Source organism: Chelonia mydas, chromosome 8, assembly GCF_015237465.2.
Source record: "Chelonia mydas isolate rCheMyd1 chromosome 8, rCheMyd1.pri.v2, whole genome shotgun sequence".
NCBI classification, from domain to species: Eukaryota; Metazoa; Chordata; order Testudines; family Cheloniidae; genus Chelonia; species Chelonia mydas.
Genome location: NC_057854.1, coordinates 93,427,606 through 93,441,686, shown reverse-complemented (window position 1 = coordinate 93,441,686; position 14,081 = coordinate 93,427,606). Strand labels below are relative to the sequence as shown.

Sequence of the window (14,081 nt, the reverse complement as noted above, 5' to 3'; positions counted from 1 at the left end):
GGAAGAGTCAGGAAGCTTCCAAGCTTCCTGTGATCTTGTGTTTTGATGACAGACTGCTCTTTTCTGTACGAGCAGTTGCCTGGCTTATGCAGGCAGCACCTGTGATTACTTTAAAAGGTATCTTTGGTACGTGGCACGCTTATTTGATCAAGCTATCCAGATAGGCTGTCTCCAGTGTGTGCACTGAAGTACAGAAAAGCCCAGTTATTTTTTTTCTGAATGGGCAAACAGGTTCTCTTGACCAAATAACTAACTTTGGATTAAACCCTAACTTTACACTGTATCTAAATAAATGGGCATATGACTACAAAATGGCCCAACACACTCGATAGGAAGCAAAATTCACCTCTGTTGACTTATGAACTAGTCACCTTGGCTTATGTGCCGTACCATGGAGTGGATCTGTTCTGTGTTTATTGACAATGCTTTGATTGCGTAAACAAAGTTAAAATACTAATAGTTGTAGCCTTGAGCAATAGTCATTCCACTCAACAGTGGTGACAGCTGACCAGCCTAACTCCAAAGCCCCTCTATCGCTGTTAATTACTGGAGTTACTGAAAGATAGCATGGTTGTGAGGGTAGAGCAGGGAGGCGGTGATCTGTTTTCTCTTCCCCTAGACTCACCTCCTAGTTCTCATCTGTAAAATGGGTGTACTATTTATGCACAGTGAGGTGCTACGTAGATGTAAAGTAGTGTTCTGATACAGTTGCTTAGAGCTGCTAGATTAAATCCAGTCTTGATGTGAGATGCTCCAACCCCTTGAGAGTCCTCTTAAGGTGGGTTACGTTCTTTCGGGTAAAAGTTATATCAGCTTCTGTTAGAAGCTGGATTGTTTTTAACGGCTGATGCATTAGTTGGACTACACATGCAGTGTATCTTTCCACCTGTTATTGATCACTGTAGCTCTGGAAGTGGGGAGACCAGGGAGATCTAGGTTAGAACCAATATTTTTAAAAATTAAAAAAAAAACTTAGAAGCTAGAGCAGCCTGCTGTTGTAGAATCAGAATTCACTCGGTGCTAGCCCTAGGTGGCTACTGGTTACTGAGATACACGAGGTTGTTCTCTCACTTTGAAACTACTGTATGGTATTTCCTTGAGGATATCAGCACAATTTCCCATTCAGGAATACAGTAAGGAAACTGAGCCAGCCTAATTCATTAGGCACCAACCTGTCTACTTACCATAAACATTTATTTGCAATCTACATCAGACAAAAAGAAAGGGTAGTGAAAGATCAGTAAATGTACAGCTCTTAATAAAGAGCTTGGCATTCCTTCGTTCAATAGCACAGTGCATTAGTGAGTGAACTGCTGCTGAATTGATTTGACTGCTCCGGGCCAGTGGATTAATGCAGAGTCATCCAGTGCTACTAGAGGATATCCCAGTTCCACTGACTTCAAAACCAGTTAACTACAACCATTCCAGTGCTGGAGGTCAGCAGTGGAATTCTTCACTCCTCCACAATGCAAGTACATTGAAAATTGAGGTCACTTCATCTATAATTAAGGTTTGGCACATGTGCAGTGTATGAATGGCAGCTCTGCATAAGGCTTAAGGGAACAGCAGTCCATTTCAATAGATTAAAGAAGACTACCATCCATTTATATATTTCCGGGGGACGGAGGGAACCAAGCTTCAGTCTGTATCCACTCAGAACTCGGTGACTTTGTTCCAAGGGGAGTTCTACATGTGCAAGAACTGTAAGACAAAGGTCCAATAGTGGTTACATTTATTTGGTTGAAGTAGAAAAAATTATTAAAATATACAGGTGGAAAGACTGAGTGTTCCCACCTGTGGATATGAACAATACAGCCCACAGCAAGGGTTTCTCTCGTCCCTTTTTGTGCTTGCACTTGCTCATTTTAGTCGATGCACCTTCTTGCCAAAGAAGTAATTCTTAGAGAAAGGAGAAAGCTTTACTAAAACCAAAAATGTAGGTGTCCCAGCCTTTACGAAGTACCTGCAATGAACACAAAAAAGTCATTCATCCTCCTCCTTTCTACCCCAGCGTTATACAGAGTGAAAGCTTGGGCCCCTCTTCAACAATTAAAAACACTGGCTTCATGGGGGCTGATGACAAGAATTTTTTGGCTGAATTCGCAGCGCCTGTTATATTGAGGTCTGTGCACGTCTGGGGAGAGTGGTTCCTGAATCAATTCCTCTCCCCACAACTTTTCTAATTAAAATTAAGATAGTATTGTCACCCTGAACATCACATTCATCCTGCCAGTGTAAAGCTGCAAGAGGCCAGGTTAGTGGCAAGGATTATGCATGCTGCTGAGTTTTATGGAATGATAGTTAAGATGCAGTCCTGAACAGCAAGATTCCGGGTCCAAGTTTTTATTGGTGACTTTGCAGCAAGATCTCTAGCAGGAAAAGAAGTGGTATGCTGACTCAGCACAGTATTCCTTCCCCCCCCACACAGAGGATAGATTCTTTTTTAATCTAAAGGCACATGCTATTTTTTGTTGTTTTACACTGCAGATTAGGGTCAGCCTGTCAGCTTCTGAGGAGCTGAAGTCAGTTTCTTTATCAGCATGAGTTTTTCTGGATCTCACATACACACTGTGGGCTGCTCATGTAGATACAACCATTTTTAAACAGTACCAGACACTTGATCCCTTCAATACACTCATTCCACTGAATTCCATGCACTTGATTATTTCACTGTTAGGAAACAGCATTAATAACTGTGTGTGTGTGAGCAAAAACAGCAGACCCCAATGACAGTGCAATTTCCGTATAACCCACTGAGGTGTTAAGTAAAGTGGCACAGAGGCAGCTTTCTGCTGTTTCTGCTCTTCCAAACACACACACATTATGGATGCAGACCCGAAAACTAGTGCGCTCTCCCTCTCTTGTGGTTTATTCCTCCCCTGCTTATGGATACGAAAAGTCTGACTGGGAAGTGTGATTTGTTTTTTAAAAAGCCATTTAACCCTGTAGAGGAGGCACCTGAATTTCACATGGAGAGCGTGACTCTACTTCTCCTCACACAACAGATGAACGAACAAAATGCAGGTCCAGGCCACTTGCTCACCTTTGGTGCTGCAGCACTTGTAGCAGTGTGTTTTCTGTGTTCAGCTGGTACATTTCTTCTCTTGCTTCATCTTCAAAATACAGCTGGATAAAATGTGGCATAAGGTAAATATTTAAGATACACCTGTGGGCAAGCCAGAGGTACCAGGGACACTAGCTAAAAGCCTGCTGAAAGATTTGTCATGATCACACACATGGTCATACAACAGAGCATCTGCATGTGTGTCCTCTAGTCTCTAAAACGGATGTACCACTAAGGGCTCTTAGAGCTTCATTTACCTAAAAGGGACTAGCAGGGGGTGGGGGAAAAAATCCAGAGACGTAGAAACCTTTCAACAGCTTGTTTTGTATAGATTGCAGGCATTTTATTTATTTACTATCTACACGGCTTTCCCTATATAAACCAATATATATTTGATCTGTTATGACTGCTCTTGCATAAGACTGTCTCCAGCCAAAGAACAGTTGCATTAAGAAGGTGAAGTGCTCTGCCTGTCAATGAAGTGATGGGGTTATGGGAATCAAAGCCTTGGGACCACTTTTTAAAATTTCATCCCTAGTGTCACTTCATTATAGTTACCCAAGGGATAAATTTAGCCTGTTTTGTTTAAGAATCATTATTACAGCAGCTAGGTCTAAAACAAAAAACTTATCCCGACATATTTAAGCCCCTTAGATTGCACATGCCTGTTGGCACTTATCAACAAAATGTCCATCCTGATAAAGTAGTGCCTGAGGAATTATCATGCTTTCAGAAAGGACTGCTCAGTGCACCAAGGGCCATCAATGCTGCCTGGGGATATGAAACTGTAGCGGGAAATAACTATCCCACATACTTGTATGCGAGTAATTCATGTTGGAATATACTGAAAACTACTGTAAATGTAGTCAGAGCCTAATTAAATTCTAAAGGATTAATCTCATCAAGTCTCCATAGGTAATAGCATTCAACTCAGAGCTAGGCTACTTAATTCTAACAATTACCCCTATGCGTTTCTATCATGTGTTAGTGTACACATTATTTTGAACACTTTTCACTAAATTATGGATTAAAAAGTTATTAGGTTAACAACCTATTGGTCTACTTCTTATTACATACATGGGAATCCAGGCAATAAGATACCTCATAATAAAAAATATAAATCCAGAGAGAGAGAATTTTCACATTCTTACTTTAAACAGTGTTGTGTATTTCTAACAGCTGCAATAAATTTAGGAAGCCTCCTAGCCTTGAAATGTACAAATGAATTTGCAGCCCGCACCTTTATTTCACAGGAAGGCATGCTAAACAAAAATGTTACATATATATTTTATATACTTAGTAAGCTGCTTATGAGAAACTAATTAAAAAAAACCAATGTACATCTAAAATATAAAACAGAAGAAGGGTTAAATTTCCTACCTCTAGGTTGCTGGGATGATATTTTCTTTCCGAATCCCAAGGAGGTAACTCAGCAAACATCACCAGTATATGATCAATAAATCTAAAAGTCAAGGTGGATCTTGTTATGACCCTAGTCACAGCATTATACAGCATTCAGTAGCTACTATAAATCCATGCTAATAAATCTACTAGTTCAACTTCTCTAATTCATACATTTAAATACGAATGATGGCAAAGATTACAGTAATAAGCAGGTTAAACAATAGCTTCAAGACTAATTATCTGATTATGTTCAGGCCAATGTAAGTTTCAGAAACATACTCTTCACATATTGAAGTTTATATTTTGCTTTAAACACATACTTTCATTAACAACCTTCACAGTTGTTACCAACCTTCACACAAAAAATGTTACCACTAATGCTACCAAGGTTACCATTAATCTTTGATTTCAACGTTTTCAGGCATACTGCCAAGATAAATGTATATTTATTTAAAATTGATTTCCCCTCTCTGTGTTACTAACAGTGCCTTAGATCAGAATGAAAAACTTTCAAAATCTAATTTACATGGCACTGTTTATGCCGCCTGTTTACTTTTTGCACTTCAGTCATTTTACATAGTGAAACTGCTCTGGTTTGTCAGATTCACTTTCACGGATCTTGAACACAGTACAATGCTCTTGCTTTCCAACATTAAGACAACATTAAAACCCCTTACCTAACCATCTGCAATGAGATTTAAAACAAAAAATAATCTATTAATATTACGTTTGGTTAATACACATGCCACCATAAAGTGTTATGAATTTCAAGTTCATTAACTTGTAACCCTGCAGGGCTAGAAACTAAAGCTCATATCAAGAGAAGGGGAGTTTCCCCCTTTCTAATGTGATGCAGCACTCACTTCAAGCCTTGAGTTAACAGGACAATATCAGGTCTCTAAGAGCTATTTTAGGTCATTTTTGGAGGTGTTTTATATTTATCAGCTTTAACTTCTCTCTTCCTTTGAGACCTGCACAACTGGACTCCTGGCACCTAAGGCATCTGGTGGCTTCAAAACACTGTCCTGATTAATTCCTAAATAGAGTTCTTGTAACATATATGGTATACAGATTTCAGTAAGACATGCTTGAGATAACCTGTCACCTTTACATCACTATCATTAGATTTCCACACTCCTCCCCACTATGAACTCATAAAATCTAGATTTTGGCCCTGAACTACTTTGGAAGTCTGGTGTTATTTCGGCAAAGAAACAGAATATCTGATATAATCATTATTTCACATGAAGCAGAAATCACCTGCAGTCCTCGTGAAAAGCTGAGATGAAATCCGTTTGCCCATATTCAGGATACAGGAAGAGCACAGGCCAGTTTAGATTGCCATTACCATCTAAGTAGACCTTTGTGCCCGTAGCACTGTCAGAACTCAGTCCATTTAAAGACATCTCAGCCAGACCATCTGATATTTCATCTTCCTCCTTACAGGCCTCTAGAAACAGCTTGATATTCCTTTCCTACATTGAAAGAATCAATTTGAGAACATGACCTAAAAATCAAAGTTTAGTCACTTGAATATCTACATATGAAGAGCAACTTTTCAAAAAGACAACTTTTAAAAGACAAGCCTAAACACATCTTAGGCACATACCTTTATAGCAGTGAGTAAGACTTCCTTTTGAGACTGTTCCTTCTTCTCCTTCAGTTTTGCTTTCCTTACATCCCGCTGTTCAGCTCGCTGCACGTAATACAAGTTTGCATCACAATCATGTGAAATAAGTCAACATCCCTCATTATTCTATTTTACTGAAAAGCTGTGAAACCAATTTGGGTCACCAGAAAAATTATGATTCCTCTCACTGCATCTCTTTAGAGTGACATGGCTAGGAATCACCATTCAATTCCACTTCATGGAAATGCTAGGTGATTTTTTTTTTTTTTAGTATTTTACTCACACTTTGTCCTTATATAGCACCTTTCCTCCACGCTCAAAAACTCTCTACAACCATTAATTAAACCTCCAACATCCCTTGTGAGGGAGGCAAATATTGTTATCCCCATTTAACAGAAGGTTAAAGAAGGTAAAATTATGCTAATTCCATGCCCAAGATCACCCAATGGTCAGTGAGAGACAGAAATGAACCCTGGACTCTGGGGACCTAAGTCCCTTGCTCTAACCAGCGGACTACACCTTTCAGGTATGGGAGGAAGCATTCTCATTCTGTGACAATAGTAGGGAATACCTGGCTAATTTCTGTCAATCATGATTTAAGAGGTCTCTTTCTTTATCTACAGAACCAAAGCCATAATAAGCAGTTCGGTCTCCAATATGGCACCATGTCCCTTGTTAGTTACAGTGATGCTGGCTCCACTAGCTGTAAAATTGGATGCACTGAATTTGGACAAGACCTATACTCAAAAGTTAAAGATTGGAAGAGACCCATTAGGCTATCCAATCCATCTTCTATGATCTTTAGATCCTGCTGGACAGAAACTGTATCACCCTCTGGAAAAAAATGACAATTAGCATTTATAAAGTGCCTTCCATCTGAGGATCCCAAAGTACTTCCCAAACATGAGGTGGGGTAATGGACTAATGGTCTGATCTGGCATGGTAAATCTTATATTGCCATGGGCAGGTTTTGTTTTGGTTTTTACCTTTAATCTGTCAGCTTTGGCTCTCGTTTCCACAAGTTTCTTTTCCTTCGAATCTATCCTCAGACCCTCCTCACACCATGCCATTGCTTCAGCGAAATTCTTTAACTCCAAATGACACAAAGCTCCTGAAAGAAATTTTAAAAATTCAGACACAGGACCAGTGTATAAATCTATTTATACTAGGGGTGGGCAAACTTTTTGGCCTGAGGGCCACATCTAGGTACGGAAATTGTATGGTGGGCCATGAATGCTCACAAAATTAACAAATTCAGAGATATTAAAATAAACTTTATTTAATAAAGATACGTTTTAGTGGAAATAAACATAAAACCTTATTTACTATTATAAATATACCATCATAACTTATTACAATAATTAAACTGAACTTACTCCCTTTCCATGCCCTTTCTCTCTAGCCTGAATTTGTTGGGCATCAGCTTCCAGTCATTGGAACTCATTGAGATTCACCAGCCCCCTGCTCTCAGAAATCTCCCACGTAGGTTCTGACAGCCCACAACTTTGAAAACCGCTATTGAGCACTCCCTGGCCAACTACTCTTTGTTTTATCCTCAACAATGGAAAATTAACACTACTAAGCCAACAAGCAGCAGGCACGTGGGCTTGCACGTTCCAGGCTCTGCTGGCATGTGAGGTGTGTTTGGGTTGTACAGCCAGAGTAACATGCGTGTCTTCATGCTGGTCACACAGGTCCTGAACACGTGGGACTGCCAGGCAGATGGAGCGGGGCAAGGCCCTGACCCTGACCCTGCTCCCCGGCAGGAGCAGGGCAATGGAGCTTGAGGGCTGGATTAAAAGATCTGACGGGCTGGACGCGGCCTGTAGTTTGCCCACCCCTGATTTATACGAAGAGTAGTCTATATTCCCCTCAATATAAACAAGCACAACTACGAAGTTTAATGACTTAAATGAGGCTATTTAAAGTAGCAAACACCATGCCTGCTAGCTTGCTTTCACAGGATCAGGCTCAATGATAGGATTTCAGCAGGGGTAGCAAGGAGATAAGTGAAACAGAAATCTCTGGAAATTGGCCAAATTCTTTGACGGTGTAACTGCTCTGAAATCAATGGAGTTATATGTCTTTACAACAACTTTAAATTTAAACTGCAGCAATAACCTTTTGGAGCTTTACTATTTTAAAGAATTAAGGCTTGTCTCTTCTAGGAAGAGATCCTGAAGACTGAAGTAACAGAAATGGGATGAAATTCAATAGTACAGAGTACAAGGTCATTCATTTAGGGTCTAAGAAGAAGAATTCCTGCTAGGGGGCTCATCAGTTGGAAGCAACAGACGAGGAGAGAGACTGATCAAAGATGACTACGAGTCATCAATGTGATGCAGTGTGAAAAATGCAATCCCAGGATGTATCAGGAGAGGCACTTCCAGTACAGATAGAGAAATATTAAATGCTATTGTATAAGGCACAGGTAAGACCTCATTTGGAATACTGTGTACAGTTCTGGTCACCCATGTTCAAAGAAAGATTAATTTAAACTAGAACAGGTGCAGAGAAGAGCTTCTAGGATGATCCGGGGAAGAGAGGGCCTATCTTATGAGAGGAGACTGGAAGAGATTCAACCTAGCAAAAAGGCGGCTGAGAAGGTATACGATTCCCCTCTATAAATACATTGGAGGGTGAAGAGCTATTGAAGCTAAAGGACAATGTTGACACAAGAACAAATGGGTATAAACTGGCCTTGAACAAATTAAGGCTGGAAATTACAAGAAGGTGTCTCACCATCAGAGGAATGAGGTTCTGGAACAGCCTCCCTATAGGAGCTGTGGGGGCAAACAACTTAAAATGAATTGAGAGACAACAGGACAAATTTATGAGTGGGATAGTATGACAGGGTTGCTTGTGATGGTGGGAGGCAGAGTTCAGCAGCCCTGGGGATCCTTTCTGGTTTACGTGTTATCATAGAATCATAGAATATCAGGGTTGGAAGGGACCTCAGGAGGTCATCTAGTCCAACCCCCTGCTCAAAGCAGGACCAATCCCCAACTAAATCAACCCAGCCAGGGCTTTATCAAGCCTGACCTTAAAAATATCTAAGGAAGGAGATTCCACCACCTCCCTAGGTAATGCATTCCAGTGTTTCACCACCCTCCTAGTGAAAAAGTTTTTCCTAATATCCAACCTAAACCTCCCCCACTGCAACTTGAGACCATTACTCCTTGTTCTGTCATCCTCTAGCACTGAGAATAGTCTAGATCCATCCTCTTTGGAACCCCCTTTCAGGTAGTTGAAAGCAGCTATCAAATCCCCCTCATTCTTCTTTTCCGCAGACTAAACAATCCCAGTTCCCTCAGCCTCTCCTCATAAGTCATGTGTTCCAGTCCCCTAATCATTTTTGTTGCCCTCCACTAGACTCTTTCCAATTTTTCCACATCCTTCTTGTAGCGTGGGGCCCAAAACTGGACACAGTACTCCAGATGAGGCCTCACCAATGTCGAATAGAGGGGAACGATCACGTCCCTCGATCTGCTGGCCGTGCCCCTACATATACATCTCAAAATGCCATTGGCCTTCTTGGCAACAAGTGCACACTGTTGACTCATATCCAGCTTCTCATCCACTGTAACCCCTAGGTCCTTTTCTGCAGAACTGCTGCCTAGCCATTCGGTCCCTAGTCTGTAGCGGTGCATGGGATTCTTCCGTCCTAAGTGCAGGACTCTGCACTTGTCCTTGTTGAACCTCATCAGATTTCTTTTGGCCCAATCCTCTAATTTGTCTAGGTCCCTCTGTATCCTATCTCTACCCTCCAGTGTATCTACCTCTCCTCCCAGTTTAGTGTCATCTGCAAACTTGCTGAGGGTGAAATCCACACCATCCTCCAGATGATTTATGAAGATACTGAACAAAACCAGCCCGAGGACCAACCCTTGGGGCATTCCACTTGATCCTTGGGGCACTCCACCTGATCCTGAATGTTCATGCTTCAGGGGTCAGGAAGGGATTCTCTCCCTCCCCTGCCCAGAATGTATTCTAAGCAGGATAAAGCACCTCAGTAACTGATTTTCTTTCAGACGGAGAATACAGTGACAAGCACATTACAAATTATCAGCCATTCAAGGTAGATAAACAAAACTATATTATAAAATGGAAACAAACTAACTAACTTATAAAAAGTACATTTAGTCAAACATAATAAAAAAAAATCTGACAGTCTACCCATAAGAACAGTATGTAACAAATTATCCTTATATAGCATTTTGAAACCTTGCCTTTTGATTAGTTAACTGAAACATCCATGATCATTGTGTTATTATACACAGAGTAAAATACTCCTTGAAAAAAATATAGTTTTGCAAAATAAAGTGACCCCCCACCCCTTAGTTAATCTGGATTTAGCATTTCTAAATTACCTTTGTACTTCAAAATACAGCCATACTATCCATTTGTTTTTAAAATCTTACCTCTTATTATTGCTTTGAGATGGTTGGGTTTTAGCTTTCTTGCTGCAATCACATCACTGAGAGCAGAACGGTAGTTACCTATAGAAAGCAAAACCTGGGTCAGAACATTTCACATGAACAACTTTTAAAATACAAGTAGACTTGAAGGCAACAGAAATCATTAGCCTGAGCCACAGCACAATGCATCTTCTATGACCACAAGACAGTTACAGATAGAGGTTGCACATTAATGACAATAGAAATAAATGATTGGGGTAAATCTGGTGCCCAGGAAAGTGAAGGGTGGATAACAGGAACTAGGACAGACAATGCACAGACTACTACATTTAACATACAACAGACTGTTCTCAATATTTATAACTTCCTTGTTTTGTTGCATGGATCTCAGTGGGACCTATGAGAATACACAGACCTACCCAAAATCTGATGCACATGTATAGTTCTCTGTCTCCTTATCTCTTCTCCATAGAACCAGAGTTTTATCACTGTCCTCCTGCACCCAACCGCTGACCCAGGTTCACGGTGTTACTGCCAAGCCAGGACCTTCATCAAAGCAGCTCTAGGAATTAGCCCAGAGAAGCCCAGCATCAACCTGTTTACTTCACACTCCTCCCCGAAGCACTTTGCTTCGGCCACAAGTTTTAAATTTAGCAATGTGCAAAACAGAAGCTCCAAGGTTTGACCCCTGCAAAAAGAGTTAGAGCCACAGGTCTACTTCACCTTGAATGGCCCCTTTTGTTAAATAATCTGCTCGACCTTGTATTTAGCTGTGACACTGAGTACCATTCCCAGACCTGAGGAACAACGGACCTGTGTAGCTTGAAAGCGTCTCTCTCACCAAGAGAAGCTGGTCTATTAAAATATATTACCTAGCTCACCCAGTCTCTCTGAGAGCCACAGGGACAGTTCTTGACTGTCTGAAAATCTTTTAAAGATTTGTAACAGTGAAAGCACATGACATAAACAGGCAAAGCAATTTAGTCATTTTTGGTTACAGAGAATCTAGGTCAGACATAAAATGCAACATAAGGACATTACCCAAATAAAACTGTGTGGCAGCTCGGTTAGTATAAAGCACAGCATTCAAATCTTGGTCACTGCATTTCTTTTTTAACCCCTCAGTATATGAGATTACAGCTTTCTTGTAGTTCTTTTCCTTGAAGTATTCATTCCCCTCATTCTTATAGGTGTTTGCTTGGTCTGCAAAGACAAAACAAAACAAAACACCTTTCATTGTGCAATGCAATCAACAGATCGCCCCTGCCTATAACCTTAGCATACCTAAAAATTCAAACACCCCTTAGATACCTAATCCCCACTCATAGAAAAGCAGATGTCTAGAACCCACCACACCCACCTACAAACAACTAAATCCTCAAATCCCAAGGATAATCCCAAAGGGCAGTAGCACAACACCAGAATGGTGTGAAAGCAGAGATTTAAATTTTCATAAAAAGAAAAGGAGTACTTGTGGCACCTTAAGAGACTAACCAATTTATCTGAGCATAAGCTTTCGTGAGCTACAGCTCACTTCACAAGTACTCCTTTTCTTTTTGCGAATACAGACTAACACGGCTGTTACTCTTAAATTTTCATGAAATTATGAAATACCTTCAGGAGATCGATCCTCATCAAAAATGATTGACTGAAGGCATGCCAAATCAGGATTCTGTTCAGGATCAATTTCAGCAGGGGATTTCTTCATAAACATGGGGATCTTGTCAAATTCCTATTAATAACAGCCAGAGTGGAAAACACAATTACAGAATTGGAATTAAGTCCACATTTGAAAATCGTTAAGTCCTTATCAATATGGTCTTGCAAAATATTCTCTTCAAGCACATCAACCCAGTCAAGGCACAGGTAGCCAGTACTACATTGAAGGAATGGAAGAAGCCATTCAGAGCACACCCACCTCAATTTGGGAACAAAAGCCCCGCATTTGTGATTCATCTGAAGGAAAGAGGAGTTTCTCTGTCAGCATTTCAATGGGACATTTCATATCCCACACAAGATTTTCTTTTTTTCCCAACCTCTGTTTTTCTGATTGTCCCAGCATTAGGCCCGCAAACTTTGGTGCCATTACTGCCTCCTCACTAGGGGAGATCCACGCTATTCTCCAGGGCCCAGACTGATCTGACACCCGCATTTGGAGACACACACACACCACCTGCCAGCTCTGTCAGACCATCACAATCCCTCTCCAAAAGACAGGAGACCCCTCCCTGGCCCAAGCAGGACACCCTGTCTTTGCACACCTCATCACTAGGGCCAGCTCCTTCCCCACCACCAGATCCCTCTGCCCCCATCTCTACAGCCGAGACCCCCTGCCCCCAAACACCCCTCCCATCTCCAGGGATAGTCCCCTTCCCCCCATCGCTGGGAATCAGACCCCCCGCGGTCCCCAGACACCAGCCTCCATCTCTAGGGACGGCCCCCTGCCCCCCAGCAACGTGGACAACATCCCCCGCCCCCCGGGCCTCCTGCCCCACCGCCTCGCCCCCCACCCCTTATCTCTAGGGACAAGACCCCCGCTCGCAGGGTGGCTCCCCCTCCCGCCCTGTGGCCAAGGCCCCCGGCCCGCACCTGCTCCCAGCTCTCCGGGTTGAAGCCCCCTGTGTAGCGCTGGGTTTGGAATTTGTCGAGGAAGGAGGCCGGCCCGGCCCCCTCCGCCTGCCCCTCGGCCGCCTCCATCGGCTCCGGCTCCGGCTCCGGCAGCCCCCCCCGCGCGCTCCTTCCTTCCTTCCTGCCGCGCAGCCGCCGCCGCTTCCCCCGCGGCCCGGCCCGGCGCCCTCCGTTCCGCCCCGCCCCGCCCCGCGGGGGCCTGGGCCAACTGCCCCACGGGCACCGGACAGCCCCACCGCCCTCCCAGCCTGGGGTCAGGGACCGCTCCCGCCGCCCCCTGCAAACCCCGGGGCCGCCCCCCAGCCTGGGGTCAGGGACCGCTCCCGCCGCCCCCTGCAAACCCCGGGACAGCCCCCCCCCCAGCCTGGGGTCAGGGACCGCTCCCGCCGCCCCCTGCAAACCCCGGGACAGCCCCCCCCCCCAGCCTGGGGTCAGGGACCGCTCCCCCGCCCCCTGCAAACCCCGGGACAGCCCCCCCCCCACCCCCCAGCCTGGGGTCAGGAACCGCTCCCCCCACCCCCTGCAAACCCCAGGGCCGCCCCCTGCAAACCCCGGGACAGCCCCCCCCCCCAGCCTGGGGTCAGGGACTGCTCCCGCCGCCCCCGGCAAACCCCGGGACCGCCCCCCCCCACCCCCCAGCCTGGGGTCAGGGACCGCTCCCCCGCCCCCTGCAAACCCCGGGACAGCCCCCCCCCCCCCCCCCCCAGCCTGGGGTCAGGAACCGCTCCCCCCACCCCCTGCAAACCCCAGGGCCGCCCCCTGCAAACCCCGGGGCAGCCCCCCCCCCCCCCAGCCTGGGGTCAGGGACTGCTCCCGCCGCCCCCTGCAAACCCCGGGACAGCCCCCCCACCACCCCCCAGCCTGGGGTCAGGGACCGCTCCCGCCGCCCCCTGCAAACCCTGGGACAGCCCCCCCCCCGTCCGGGGTCAGGGACCGC

The 14,081-nt window shown here is 44.2% G+C and overlaps 1 protein-coding gene across 2 annotated transcripts; it reads right to left on the bottom strand.

Annotated features, from left to right (window-relative positions):
- Positions 1–1,175: 1,175 nt before the first annotated feature.
- On the bottom strand, positions 1,176–13,273 carry TTC4 (tetratricopeptide repeat domain 4). Of its 2 annotated transcripts, XR_006292645.1 has the most exons (11): positions 13,106–13,273; positions 12,131–12,248; positions 11,558–11,719; positions 10,520–10,597; positions 7,085–7,209; positions 6,078–6,164; positions 5,729–5,943; positions 4,445–4,526; positions 3,044–3,126; positions 1,795–1,963; positions 1,176–1,701 (listed from the first exon to the last, which is right to left on the bottom strand). XR_006292645.1 is itself a non-coding variant. In XM_037906339.2 (10 exons), exons 1-10 carry the CDS (start codon positions 13,211–13,213, stop codon positions 1,861–1,863), a joined length of 1,161 nt encoding a protein of 386 aa, XP_037762267.1. In that variant the 5' UTR covers positions 13,214–13,273; the 3' UTR covers positions 1,716–1,860. The 2 variants fall into 2 exon arrangements, 1 of the variants encoding a protein (XP_037762267.1); XM_037906339.2 differs by lacking the exon at positions 1,176–1,701 and having other exon boundaries at positions 1,716–1,963.
- Positions 13,274–14,081: the final 808 nt, after the last annotated feature.

Coding starts and splice junctions, on each gene's coding strand:
- TTC4 (XM_037906339.2), bottom strand. CDS start 13,213: ATGGAGGCGGCCGAGGGGCAGGCGGAGGGGGCCGGGCCGGCCTCCTTC. Junction 11,720..12,130: donor TGAGGATCGATCTCCTGAAG/GTATTTCATAAT, acceptor TTGTCTTTGCAG/ACCAAGCAAACACCTATAAG. Junction 5,944..6,077: donor TCTTACTCACTGCTATAAAG/GTATGTGCCTAA, acceptor CTTTCAATGTAG/GAAAGGAATATCAAGCTGTT.